Genomic DNA, 14,582 nt, shown 5'->3' with positions numbered 1-14,582 from the left:
CAATAGGTAACTGTGACAAATAAAGGAGAAAATGTATTTAAAGCAAAGAACCAATCCTGGTAATCAACTGGTAACACTGCAACTCTTAGAAGGCCGGGTCCATCCCACTGACTTAAAAATTAGATTTACTTGTATTGAGTGAAGGGGAAATTCACATTGGAATGTCCTTTAGTTCAGAGAATACAATTCAGGAAGGAAATAAAGAGAAATTTGTCAGCCTGTCTTGTCAAAACCAAAGAACAGGACGTGTTATTTTTGTTTCCCACGCCAGGGATCTTACTAATGCTCATTCTGAATCACAATTGATGGCCAGCAAAAAGGTCACTGGAATGAGCTTAATGCTTCTCCCTCACAGTGCTCTGATTATCTTAAGAGTAAACAGTTGCCAAGAAAGCCATCCCTAAAAGTACAAGTCTCCCCAGATGCGGGAAAACTGTTCTCATGTCTTGATTAACGGCTTCCTAGAAGCAGTGCAGCTAATGCTCAAGCCACTGTAAATTGCTTTCACCTCCCTCTTTCCCCATAACTTCATCCACCTCACTAGAAAACTATATCTATTAACACTGGCCAGTAAATATATGCAAGTGCTTCTTGAATGGTCATCAAGAGTGGTGGCAATAGGGTAGTAAACTGGAGTAACCATCTGAAGACAGGTAGACCCTTAGGAACACCAGCTATAGTCATGAAACATGACTACAGCTACATGACTATAGTCATGAAACTGAGCCTAGGTGGCTCAGGGTTGAGTATCTGCCTTTGGCTCAAGTCCTTATCCCAGGGTCCCCAGATCAAGTCCCACATCAAGCTCCCCGAGGGCAGACTGCTTCTCCCTCTGTGTCTCTCATGAATAAATAAAATCTTAAGCAAACAAACAAACATGGCCTTTCTAATTAGAAACCTGATGAGAGGGATGCCTGGGTGGCTCAGTGGTTGAGCCTCTGCCTTTGGCTCAAGGCGTGATCCTGGAGACCTGAGATCGAGTCCCGCATCGGGATCCCCACGGGCAGCCTGCTTCTCCTTCTGCCTGTGTCTCTGCCTCTCTCTCTCTCTCTCTCTCTCTGTGTGTGTGTGTGTGTGTCTCATGAATAAATAAAACCTTTTAAAAAAGTAAAAGAAAGAAAGAAACCTGATGAGACAGAAGAAAAACCTGCAGCTTTGACCTCAGATCTTGACATTGCACCACTAAACCTTCCACTGGCGTTACCTGGCACTGCAACTGAAGCCCCGGCTTATCACCATGGATCTGGAAGCCCTGCAGCACCTGCTCTTCCACATCAGCCTCATTTAACATTCTACTCTTCACTTCTTTAGACCCCAACACTGAAACAAACAACTTCCATTCTCCCCACAAGCGGGCCCTATCTTCCCACAGGGCTTTTACACCTGCCACTCGCCAGTGTCCCCGCTCCCCACGTCCTTACCCTTCCAGCCTGAGCTCAGAAAGGCTTTCTCTGGATCTCTCCAAAATGTTCTCTCCTCCCCAGTGATGCTGTCACAATCTTGTTTAATCCTTTGCATCACTATTAATAATCTACAACTATTTTACCAAGTTATTTTTCACTTGTTTACTATCATGCCCTTACCCAAACCCAGAGTCTAAGCTCTATGAGAGCAAAGCTCTAGGCTCCATTTTGTTGTCCACTCTTGATAGCAGTGCTGGCAGAGTAGGAACTTCAGAGATGAATGAATGTGCTCTAAACTGCTTCTGCTACTATCTAGCTGTAAAACTTGAGGTGAGTCATTGCACCTATGCAAACTTTAGTATCCTCATCTGTGAGGTTCTGCTAGGATAAAGACTCCTTTACATATTGCAGGGGGGGGCACTGAGAAGCTGCTGAGTCAAGAACTAAACTCACAATTACAGGAAGATTTTAAAAACTGTAACTCATCAATATAAAGAAATAATCTGTGGACATTTATAGTTAAGAAATTATAGAAAAAAGTATGTGTGATGTTATGTGAGAAAAGCACACATCCCCTCCCTTTCATGCATACATGACATAAAAGGATGGGTATACTAACTACAAATATGTAAATATATACAGGTAACAGCTAAATATGAAAAGGAAATAGTGCAATTATGGATGACTCTTCCAGGGCAAAAAATGTTAAAGAAATAAATACCTTGGTACAACAAAATTTCAATTAAATATTAAATGTTTTAAAATAGCCTCCTTTTTTTTTTAAAGCTATAGTCATCAAGACAGTATGGTACTGGCACAAAAACAGACATATAGATCAACGGAACAGAACAGAAAACCCAGAAATGGGCCCACAACTATATGGTCAGCTAATTTTCGACAAAGCAGGAAAGAATATCTAATGGAAAAGAGACAGTCTCTTCAACAAATGGTGTTGGGAAAACTGGACAGTAACATCTGCGGGGAGCCTGCTTCACCCTCTGCCTATGTCTCTCCCTCTGTCTCTCATGAATAAATAAATAAAATACTTTAAAACAATAATTAAATAAATAATAAATTCAAAATGGATGAAAGATCTAACTGTGAGACAGAAAACCATCAGAATCCTAGAGGAGAACATAGGCAGTAACCTCTTTGACCTAAGCCGTAGCAACTTCTTGCTAGACACATCTCCAGAAGCAAGAGAAACAAAAGCAAAAACGAACTATTGGGACTTCAGCAAGATAAAAAGCTTCTGCAAAGCGAAGGAAACAACAAAACTAAAAGGTGGCCTATGGAATGAGAGAAGATATTTGCAAATGACATATCTGATAAGGGGCTAGTATCCAAAATCTCTAAAGAACTTGTCAAACCCAACACCCAAACCCAAATAATCTAGTTAAGAAATGGGAAGAAAAAAAATAAAAATAAAAAATAAAAAAAAAGAAATGGGCAGAAGACATGAATTGACATTTTCCAAAGAAGACATCCAGATGGCTAACAGACAAATGAAAAGATGCTCAGTGTCACTCATTATCAGGAAAATACAAATAAAATCACAATGAAAAAAAAATCACAGGGGATCCCTGGGTGGTGCAGCGGTTTGGCGCCTGCCTTTGGCCCAGGGCACGATCCTGGAGACCTGGGATCGAATCCCATGTCGGGCTCCCGGTGCATGGAGCCTGCTTCTCCCTCTGCCTGTGTCTCTGCCTCTCTCTCTCTCTCTGTGTGTGTGACTATCATAAATAAATAAAAATTAAAAGAAAAAAAAGAAAAAAATCACAATGAGATACCACTTCACACTGATCAGAATGGCTAACATTAACAACACAGGAAATAACAGATATTGGCAAGGATGCAGAGAAAGGGGAACCCTCCTACACTGTTGGTGGGAAGGCAAACTGGTACAGCCACTCTGGAGAACAGTATGGAAGTTCTTCAAATAATTAAAAGAACTACCCTATGATCCAGCAATTACATTACTAGGTATTTATCCAAAGGATACAAAAACACAGATTCGAATGGGGCATATACATCCTGATGTTTAGAGCAGCATTATCAACAATAGCCAAACCATGGAAAGAACCCAAAAATCCATCAATTGATGAATGGATAAAGATGTGGCATACACACACACACACACACACACACATACACACAGACACCATGGAATATTACTCAGCCATCAAAAAGAATGAAATCTTGCCATTTACAATGATGTGGATGGAGTTAAGAGTATATCATGATAAGCTAATGAGTCAGAGAAAGACAAATCATATTATTTCACTCATGTGGAATTTAAGAAATGAAACAGATGGGAAGGGGGAAAAAAGAGAGAGTAGCAAACTATAAGAAACTTGACTACAGAGAAAAAACTGAGGGTTGATGGAGGGGAGGTGGGTGGGGGATGGGCTAAATAGGTGATGAGCATTAAGGAGGGCACTTAATGATGAGCATTGGGTGTTCCATGTAAGTGATGAATCACTAAGTTCTGCTCCTGAGACCAATATTACATTGTATGGTAACTGAAATTTAAATAAAAATTTGAAAAAATATTTTTGAAAAAAGTTTTTTTAAAGGAGACTTTGAAAGTTTAGAGACTAAAAATGAAGCACACAACTGGAAAACAAAATCACCATTTATTGAACAATTCTTATGTATCAGCACTGAGGTATATTAAGACATACATTATATATATTTATATTTAATCTTCTAACAGAAGTATTATTGTTCATATTCTGTAGAAAAAAAAAATTAGGCTTCTTATTTCACCTCCTAAAATGCTTTCTCAGATATCATCTTAACTGACCTTCCCTGGTCAACCTATCTAAAATTGCAAACCCACTCACTATCCTGAATTCCTTATTCATTTTTCCTGCCTTAAATTCTGCATGGCACATATCCCGCATATAATATAACTTCCTTATTTTTTTATCTCCCCTCATGAAAATAAAAGTTCTGTAAGGCAGGGTTTGCCCTTCCAAAACCCCAGTACCAAGAGGACCTGACACAAAGTAGACCTCAATAAGTCTTTGATAAATGAATAATGAATGAATGAATGTACAGCTAAATGCACGGGTGACTTTGTATGAATTAGTTCTGAAAGTCTGTTCAATTCAAAGCCTTTCCATGTGCTTCTACCAGAGTTGCTGAGTAGACACTCTCTCTCTCTCTCTCTCTCTCTCTCTCTCTCTCTCTCACACACACACACACACACACACACACACACACACACACACACACAGTCTCCTTATCAAAAAAAAGAATGAGTCTCCTGGACAAAGATAACATCACCTGAAGCTTTTGTAGTTGTCCTGCATAATGTTAGACAGTCATTACATTATAGCATGATGAGATAGACAATCAAATAACAAAAGAAAATATTCAACAATAGAAACACATACAAAGTTGATTTAGATGTTGAAATTAACTAAAGTCCTTATAAGCTGTGGCTAATTATGTTCAAGAAACAGAGGAAAAGATGGCAAATACAAATTTTTTAATTGCAAATTCCACCAAAGAATATAATATAAAAATGAATAAAGCAGAAATTCTAGAATAGAAAAATATAGCAACTAAAATTAAAAATTCAATAAGTGGGCTTCAGCAGCATATAAGGCACAGGAAATTTAGAAAACAGGAAAACAGATAAATAGAAAATATCTAATATCTAAGAGTTTAGTCTATATTATAGAACAATTTTAGGGGACAGCATCATTGATTTTTATGGTAATAATAATAGTGACGCATCCTAGCATGTACTTGGAACTCTTCTAGGCACAGTATATTTAATCCCTATAAAACCAATGAAGTAGGTAGTACCCTATTAACATCTCCCTTTAAAAGACAACAAAACGGGTGGCTTCCTGGGTGGCTCAGCAGTTTAGCACCTGCCTTCAGCCCAGGATGTGATCCTAGAGACCTAGGATCGAGCCCCACATCAGGCTCCCTGCATGGAGCCTGCTTCTCTCACTGCCTGTGTCTCTGCCTCTCTCTCTCTCTCTGTGTCTCATGAATAAACAAAATCTTAAAAAAAAAAAAAAAAAAAGACAACAAAACTGAAACATAGTTTAATATTACATGCTAGTGAATGGATAAGTCAGAATTTGAATTCAGGCAGTTTGACTCCAAAGTCCACGTAATCAGTAAACTGTACTGCAATGATTAATAACAACTGAAGTGTGGTATGGTTTTTGTATTTCTTAGTATCATCTTAAATTAAATCCCTCTCAACATAGTTAGATGGAATTGCTAATTAGCGACTATCTAACGATGATTTTGTAAATAATTTAAAATTAACTATAAGTTGTGCCATGTTGCTTTTATATTACTCATCTGAGAAATGCTTGGTCTATTGGCCCCGTAGGTGCATTAAAGAGGTGACAAGATGCAGGTTAGGCTTAGGAAGAAAGAAATACTCTCTACAAATTCACACGTGTAAAATGGCAGCCCATATAAAATAAAATTATGGAAGAGAAATATTCAGCATAAATACTCAGAAAAAGAAATGGTAGAACTATCTAAAGAGATAACTTCTTAAAAAACCCTCATGGGACACGACACAGAGAATTCATTTTGAATGCTGCATGTGACAGCAGAGTTTAAGCGGGGTTTAGCTCATATACCCATTTGGGATTACAGTATAAATTCTGGAACTATTCTGACAAGAAAATCTTTCCTTTCTCATCATTTGTTGAGAAAGCCAAGAAGTCTTCTCTAAGCATCTAATACCCTCTTTTTGATTATCCGGAATAGAAACTATAAAATTAATTTGTAGTGAGAAAAAAATAAAAATGCTGGGGGAAACGCATTTTGCCATTTGAAATAAAACTCTCACTATAAAATTTTTTAAGTTCAAGAAAAAAATGCCTCCTATAATGTACTTTTCTGCCTTTAAACACCTGGACCTGAAAGATTTTCTTAAAGTCTATGTTTGTGGTCTCAATTTTTAGGAAATATTTTAAAAGTCCTGCTGATAATGTCTGAAAGGCTGACACACTCTGGACGTTACTTTGTATACTACCTGTAAGGTGAGCAAAGCAATCAAACCAGGGTTTTGGCTTCTGAAAGTGGCACAGGCACCCCATGTTCTTCCCAGGCATATCTAACCATCATCTTTCCTAACAGTGAAAACCTATCACATTTCTAGAAAACATCTAGGACTAAGTTCTGGAAACTTCTGGTCACAGCACAAAATTTAATTTCTTCAACAAGAACTCAGAGAAAGTTCACCAAACAACAAAAAACTGGTAACATTTTTTAAAGTAATGCTTACCTTTGAATATTTCTGTAACTCAGCATCATCTGCAATCTGTGTATCCAAAGTAGCAACCTAAATTTGCAAGAAAAAATATCCCCAATATTTATAAAAGCATAACTTTATTTCTTCTTAGGTTTTCTGAAGAAAAATCTGTAAACCCTATATATGGATAACACCATCACATCTGCATTCATATCTATTTTGGGTATTTTTGAAATCCATAAGTAAAACACATAATGTAAAATTTCAGAGAATATTTCTTTTTTTGTTGTTACTGTTCACTATAGCTATCTTTTCCCCTAAATTACTCAGAAGTTAAATCAGAAGGGGAGGAGCAAACTCCTACACTATTGTGAAAAATCCATGACCCCTAAAATTTTAATATAATCCTCTAAAGAGTCCATAAAAAATTTTTATTTTTTTTTTTTAACAAAGCCAAGAGTATAATCATTTTTACTCTTAAATTCAGGCCTTAAAACAAAGTTTGTGAGGTCAGTAGAGTGAGAGGAGTCTGGAAAAACTGAAGCATCTGACTTTCCACAGCAAACTCCATCATTTCCCTCAGAGAAATAACTGGCAAGGACACAAACAGAAAGACCTGGCCTGGTGAGAAGTTCATGGAATACTTAAAGCTCTTAATCCTGGCCTAAAACTATTGTTCTAAGCCTCAGTGGTAGAGATCCACAGAAGTGAATTCCTAGCAAGCAAAATATTTTACTGATGATTTGCATCTGTAAGTTGTTAATAAAATATGGTGCATCTGGAAGAAGGGGACAAGTTAAACAATGATCCAACTTAAGCTTCTAGAATGTACTGCACTTCACATAAGTAGATTCTAGAAGAAAAATGAAATAAGAAACACTGTTGTACATGAGTGTATGCATACATTAATTCATCTTGCCTGGCTTCTCTTTTCTGCTCCTCATTGCTCAGAGCAGCAAGAACCCTTAGTGAATAAGTTGTCACTTTAAATTCCCAACCTAGGGACACCTGGGTGGTTCAGCAGTTGAGCATCTGCCTTCAGCCCAGGGCGTGATCCTGGAGTACCAGGATCGAGTCCCCCATCAGGCTCCCTGCATGGAGCCTGCTTCTCCCTCTGCCTGTGTCTCTGCCTCTCTCTCTCGTCTCTCATGAATAAATAAATAAAATCTATAAATAAATAAATACATACATACATATCCACCCAACCTCGAATTCTGCCTCCTATTTCTAGCCATTATGTTATGCCCTCACTGTGTGATAGATAAAATTTGGAAATGTAGTTATAAGGAGGAAAAAATCTTAACCAAAAAGAGCCCATCCCAAAACTGTCCATTTATAAATACTGGGACACCCAATTGCTTTGAATATCAAGCCACTAAAAATAGTAGAAAAAGTTATTTGCAAAGGTGATTGATAGCCTAATGACAAAACACCATTTGAAATCTATGAAGTAGGGATGCCTGGGTGTCTCAATAGTTTAGCATCTGCCTTTGGTTCAGGTCGTGATCCCGGGTCCTGGGATCGTGTCCTGCATCGGGCTCCCCACAGGGAGACTGCTTCTCCCTCTGTCTATGTCTCTGCCTGCGTCTCTCATGAATAAATAAATTTTTTAAATCTTTAAAAAAAAATCTATGAAGTAAAGCAGCAGCAATTCATGAGTACCAAATGCAAGTACAGAATTAGCAACAATAGAGTATGGATGTTTTAACTTATCTTAACAACAGTGGAAATTTTCTGACAATAGATAGTGGTTGTATGTTCTGAAGCAAGAAAAGAAAAAAAATCCCCACAAGCAGCCAACAAGTACTAACGATAAACATATGTAAGAAAACATGAATGACAATAGAAATTTAATAGAATATTTTATTACTAATGCATTTAGCGAACACTATAGAGGCTTTTCTAAGCACAGCTTTCTGCTTTCACATGGATTCATAGGGGGAAATGTAATCAATCCCTTACTCAATGAATCTAATAACAGGTGAAAGGAAGTCTAATGGACCACTGGTGCTATAAACTTATACCTAACCTAAATTACTTCCTGTTCTCTCTAATACATTTGATAATCATTCTTTCATTTTTCTCATAAAACTGTAAGATTCTTTGTGAAACATAGGACTAATATCCATAGCCCTTTCAGTGTACAATAAAACAAACAGATCATAAAAGCAATCATAAAAATGCCAGCAATTTTAAGCAGCTGATACAGGTTATAAATTTAAAGGCAAGTCTTCTAAGATTCTCCTACCTACCGTTGACTTAAATGTTTTCAACATGAACTGAGTGTCTGCTAATAGTAACTGAAACTTGTGTGCAGGCCTTAATTGTTCTTACAGCTTAAAATGCTAAAAAAAAGAAAATAAAAATCAATTGATCCACCAGGGAAGGAAGGTAGGAGGAAAAATAAAGGCAAACTGGCTAATCTTGGGCTCTCCTTTTCTTTAAACTGCAATGTTAGGAACTTGACATGAATGGTTTTTTATTACCACATTTTAACATACCATTACTTCATAATCTGGGCCCAATAGGTTTTCCCATCTAGATTTCAGCTCATTTTCTGGAGAGTCTGGGACTCTTTCTGGATTAAAAAAAAAAAAAAATTAATTGAAGCTACTGTAAGCCAAACTTGACTACTAAATTCCTCAATAATAGCACAATTCCACAATTCCAGTAAGTAAAAGGGAAATGAATAGAAAGGAACATGCATTAACTTGAGTCTACCAGGTAAAGTAAATCAGAGGTGACTTAAAAATGTTGTGTCCAAAATATGAAGGGGCTTTTGTTGATAAGGACTATTTGAAAGGGAAGAGGAACTGATAATTTAAAAATGAAATTTGAAATATATGCACTTTATATGTAAACACCCTGCCAATTACAAGTAAAATACATCTGGCTTTGCTTTACAATATGTTAAGACAAACAAGAATCTAATTTAAATGTTAATCACTTCAAAGTAATACCTTCCACTCACCCATAGAAAAAGTAAAACTTTATCAAGACATCTTTACCATCAACTGGCCATTATCAACACAATCCTGTCAGACTTCTCATCTGGGCGGATATAAAACCACGTCTGGTTTAATTCAACCAGGAAGATGCATGGGCTTTAATAGACTAGAAACTCTGTGTACTTTGGTCTCATGTGGTTACTTGGTTATACCTTTGTGACTCTTGAGTATAATATTGCCTTTTTGGCATAGGTAAGATAATATTAAAGAACTAAGACAGATTTTAAGTGCCCTGCCTGTCCTCCATATGATCTTAGCCAGAAGCTCAGGGCACAGTTCATAGTCTGAGTAATGCCTAATAGGCAAAAGTTAAAGTACTAAAAATACAATTTCAACTTATAGCAGTAGCAGAAAATAAACCTTCACATTTTTTTTTCTTGAAGTTAAGGAAAAACTCTTTCAATTTTGTGACAAGATTAAACAAGTCACAGAACACTTACTCCAGCTGACATAACCATCTGTCTAAAATCAAACATAACTTGCAATATCAGCTCTTTCAGTCTTCAGCACGGACAGCTCACCTTGGATGCATATAATCCTTAATTACATAATGCAAATCATCAAGTAAAACAGGCTAACCTCAGAACTCAGAGACTAAGTTTATAAACACTAAACAGCTTAACTCACTAGATGTACAAAAGAATATCCATGAAATAACTGTATCAACTGACATGCTAGGTTACATGTCGAGGATAACTAACCAAAGATCTTATTAAAAGCAAAATATCATTTATGTGGGCTCTGCACCTTTGTGCCTATCTATTGCTGTCATCACTTCCATAAGAAATTACATTTAGATTTCTACCGTCTTTGTTAAATTTCTTTCGTGAAGCAGTTTATCTGGTAAGTTAATTTGCAAAGTTTTGGTTGAATTGTAAGCTTAAAAACATGATATTTATTTATTTTTTTTTTTTTTTTTTTTAAAACATGATATTTAAAGATGACATTTCATACACATGTATAATATAATATTTCACCTACAATTCTTTTGACTTTTTCATCTTTCACTTGTACAATGGAAGCACTTGTACAATGGAAGTCATGAGTTTTAAAGCATGGTACAGCAAAAAAATAAATAAATAATAAAATAAAGCATGGTACAAACTAAGTCCCAGAGGAAAAGACTATTTTCAGCAGCCCAATAAATCCTGGACTATACAAAATGACTTAAAACCTGAATAGTATGATGATCTGAAATAATTATTCAAATAGCAAAGAAGGGGACCAGAATATGCCATTTAGCATATAGAGTATTTTGAGCTGACGGCAATCAAGACCTGACAGAAAAAACTTTTACCTCTCTCATTACCTAAAAGAATTTAGATAGGAGGTCTATGCCAGAAAGAGCTATTACCATAGATGATTTTTTTTATCTGAAAGACCTATTGGCACAGCAGAGCAAACTTAATTACCGAACATTTGTTCTCCTTATCATGTTGCAAATTTCCATCGTCCTCATCTTTGAAGCCTCTATCCTATTCCTTAATTTAGGATGGTATATAAACCTCAGTTGCCCAACTTACTCTTGGGTCTCATATTTTTATGGGGCTCCCATACTCATGAAATTTGTTATTCTCCTATTAATCTGTTTTATGTCAATTTAAATATTAGACCAAAGAACCTAGAAGGGAAAAAAGGGAAAGCTTTTCTGCAACTACAGCAAAAAAGACAGCTAACTTCTTAGCAGCTCAACGACTTTGGTCTTACTGTTAAGCTTAAATTATACACACTCGTGAAGAAAAAAAATGCAACGATGGACACCTAGGTGGCTCAGCGTTTGAGCATCTGCCTTTGGCTCAGGGCATGATCCCAGAGTCCCAGAATCCAGTCCCGCATTGGGCTCCCTACATGGAGCCTGCTTCTCCCTCTGCCTATGTCTCTGCCATTCTCTCTCTCTCTCTTTCTCTTGAATAAATAAATAAAATCTTAAAAAAAGAAAAAAGAAAAATATGCAGTAAGGTTGAACCAAAAAGAGCAGATAGGGCAGCCCAGGTGGCTCAGCGGTTTAGCGCCGCCTTCAGCCCAGGGCGTGATCCTGGAGACCTGGGATCAAGTCCCACGTCAGGCTCCCTGCATGGAGCCTGCTTCTTCCTCTGCATGTGTCTCTGCCTCTTTCTCTCTCTCTCGCTCTCTCTCTCTCTTTCTGTGTGTGTGTATGTGTTTCTCATGAATAAATAAATAAAATCTTTTGAAAAACAAAAACAAGAGCAGATAAAAATGTCTGAAAATATTTCTAAGTTCAAAATGTATTTGATTTTCACCCAATAGTTCCATGAAAACCTATCTGGGTTCACTTGAATTTTTTTTTTAAGATTGTATTTATTTATTCATGAGAGACACACAGAGAGAAGAGGCAGAGACACAAGCAGAGGGAGAAGCAGGCTCCATGCAGGGAGGCCAATGTGGGACTTGATCCTGCAACTCCAGAATCACGCCCTGGGCTGAAGGCAGGCGCTAACCCACTGAGCCACCCAGGCGTCCCATGGGTTCACTTGAATTTAAGTAGCAAAGATATAACTACAATCCAGTTGGGTCAAAAAGAATAAAGCAAATTTTCAAGTTATGGGAAATTTTTTTCAGCTTGAATAGTGTTACTCCCTCCTTCAGGTCATCCTTTCCTGAGGCAAGACAATCAAAACCAAAACTTCTCTGGAAGAGGATGGTGTTAGGTATCCCATTTCATTCAACTGTCAAGGCTTTCCTGAGCACCTCTGTACAGGGAATTGTATGAGACTGTTATCAAAATGCTTGCAGAACTGAGTCAACTATGTAGCCAAGGTATCAAAGTACAAAGTAAAAGGACAAAGTTGCACATAAGATCAAAATAAGATTAAAATATAAATATTTAGCAATCTGGCAGTTTTATAAAACATGTAAATATGTATACATTATGAATTATAATGGTAAAAGGAAACACTGCTGTATGTATACAGACAGCTAGATATCTACAGCTGTATCAATGAATATACATAAGTTAACATAGGCAATAATTAAAAATGCTTACAAGCTTAAAAAATAGTTAATATATACTAATAAAAATGCAATATTCAAAATTAATTAAACAAAGATTACACAATAACATGCTTGGTCCCCAACTCCCACAATTGTTAAGATGTTGATATTAAGAGACGCCTGGGTGGCTAAGTGGTTGAGTGCCTGCCTTTGACTCAGGGTGTGATCCTGGAGTCCTGGGATCCAGTCCTGCATCTGGCTTCCAGCAGGGAGCCTGCCTCTCCCTCTGCCTATGTCTTTGCCTTTCTGTGTGTCAATCATGAATAAATAAATAAAATCTTAAAAAAAAAAAAAGATGTTGATATTAAGAATATCCTATTTGGGGGGCACCTGAGTGGCTTGGTCGGTTAAGCATCTGCCTTAGACTCAGGTCATGGTCCCAGGGTCCTGGGATTGAACTCCATATAGGGCATCCTGCTCAGTGGGGAGTCTGCTTCTTCCTCTTCCTCTCCCCCCCGCTCATGCTCATGCTCTCTGTCTCTGTCTCTCTCTCAAATAATTAAAAAAAAAATATATATATATATACACACACACACACATATACATCCTATTTTGCATCTTCAAAATGCCTCTAAAATTTCTCATATTATATTAACTATAAAGAGGGAAAACAGTTAACAAATGAGAAAGTCAAATTACTTTGTTTTGAATTGAACGCTTTGTGCCTACCTAATTTTTCTAAGGCTTGTATGTTGTCATTTTTTAGATTATCCATTCTTTCTTCAGTTTCCTCATCCCCACCATCCAAATTAGTTTCCGTTTCCACTGCTCCAGTTACATAGCGAGCTGGTGTTCCCGATGGTTCTACAACAGTTCCTAAAATAAGAATTACTAACTTGAATCACTAGTAACTGAAGACCATATTTAAGTGAGCTTATTACAATCCTGTTCACAGACTCATTACAAACATCTCAGGTAACCTACGTATAGGATTCCTTTATTCAAAACACCATGTGAGATAACCACTTAAGTCCTTAAAAATTAAGAAACTGCTGGTAATATCGAAAAGGATAAGGAACCAGGCAATGGGAAGGTAAGAACAAGGTAAAGTCATTGACAAAGGAGTAGATACTTTTCAACCTAGCCTTGGAAAAGAAAAAGAACACTAAGGTCTTACAATCTTGTGCTTGTGGTGGTAAGGAGCAAGATATGCAAAAGAAGTCCATCCCTGTGCTCCGGACTCTGCTAGGTTCTAAAATGACATCATCATGAGTTAAAAAAAAAATTAATTCTACATAGGTAACTTTATGAACTGCAAGGGAACTGGAGAGAATTCCCTTGGTTGCAGTGGTTCCTGCCTTAGCTAAACTGAGCTACGTAATAAGATATCCAAAGCTTTCAATCTCAAGCATGCAAGTCATTACATATCTCTTAAATACAAGAAAGGTTGAAGAAGAGTCATTTTAGATCATTTTTTAAATAATCACACATGACTTATAAAGTATTCCTACCAAAAATATTTAACCTGGATTAACTAAGGCTTTATATCTATCTTCTCACAGGAAATATAGTGGATAGAGAAACTAGTTAAATTACATTACAATGACAATCAAATTCAGAATGTGGTATTCTAGTGACAAATGAACAAATCCCTCTACAAAAAGTCTGTGCCACAGAGGCGGGGGGGGGGTGGGAGGGTGCTTCTAGATTAAGAAACCAAAGAAACACAACGCAGGCAGTAAGTCCAATGTGTGACTGAATCTTGATTTTATGAGGTTTTTATTTCAGAGAAGGGGAAATGGGAAAAGAAGCTACAAAAGACATTGGGGGCAACTGGCAAATTTAAGTATGTGTTAAGTATTTAATATTAGGAAATTACTATTAATTTTTTTGATGTGATAATATTATTATATATCTTTATTCTTACAAACTACAGATTTATTCTTACAAACTAAAGTGTCATGATGTCTACTACTCACT

General features: G+C 36.9%; 1 protein-coding gene across 8 annotated transcripts in view; it reads right to left on the bottom strand.

Moving 5' to 3' along the window:
• The window catches only part of PATJ (PATJ crumbs cell polarity complex component), a 356,261-nt gene that overhangs the window by 293,589 nt on the left and 48,090 nt on the right, over positions 1-14,582 (bottom strand). For all 8 annotated transcript variants that reach the window (XM_072820502.1, XM_072820508.1, XM_072820504.1 and 5 more), the window contains exons 12-14: positions 13,332-13,478; positions 9,144-9,220; positions 6,676-6,732 (exon numbers count right to left, since the gene is read on the bottom strand). In XM_072820502.1, coding sequence (XP_072676603.1) covers positions 6,676-6,732; positions 9,144-9,220; positions 13,332-13,478 — 281 coding nt within the window. The remainder of the gene's footprint in view (positions 1-6,675; positions 6,733-9,143; positions 9,221-13,331; positions 13,479-14,582) is intronic.

Source organism: Canis lupus, chromosome 3, assembly GCF_048164855.1.
Source record: "Canis lupus baileyi chromosome 3, mCanLup2.hap1, whole genome shotgun sequence".
Classification (NCBI taxonomy): domain Eukaryota; kingdom Metazoa; phylum Chordata; class Mammalia; order Carnivora; family Canidae; genus Canis; species Canis lupus.
The sequence above is the reverse complement of the archived record's forward strand: the minus strand, read 5'-3'. Positions and strand labels throughout refer to the sequence as shown.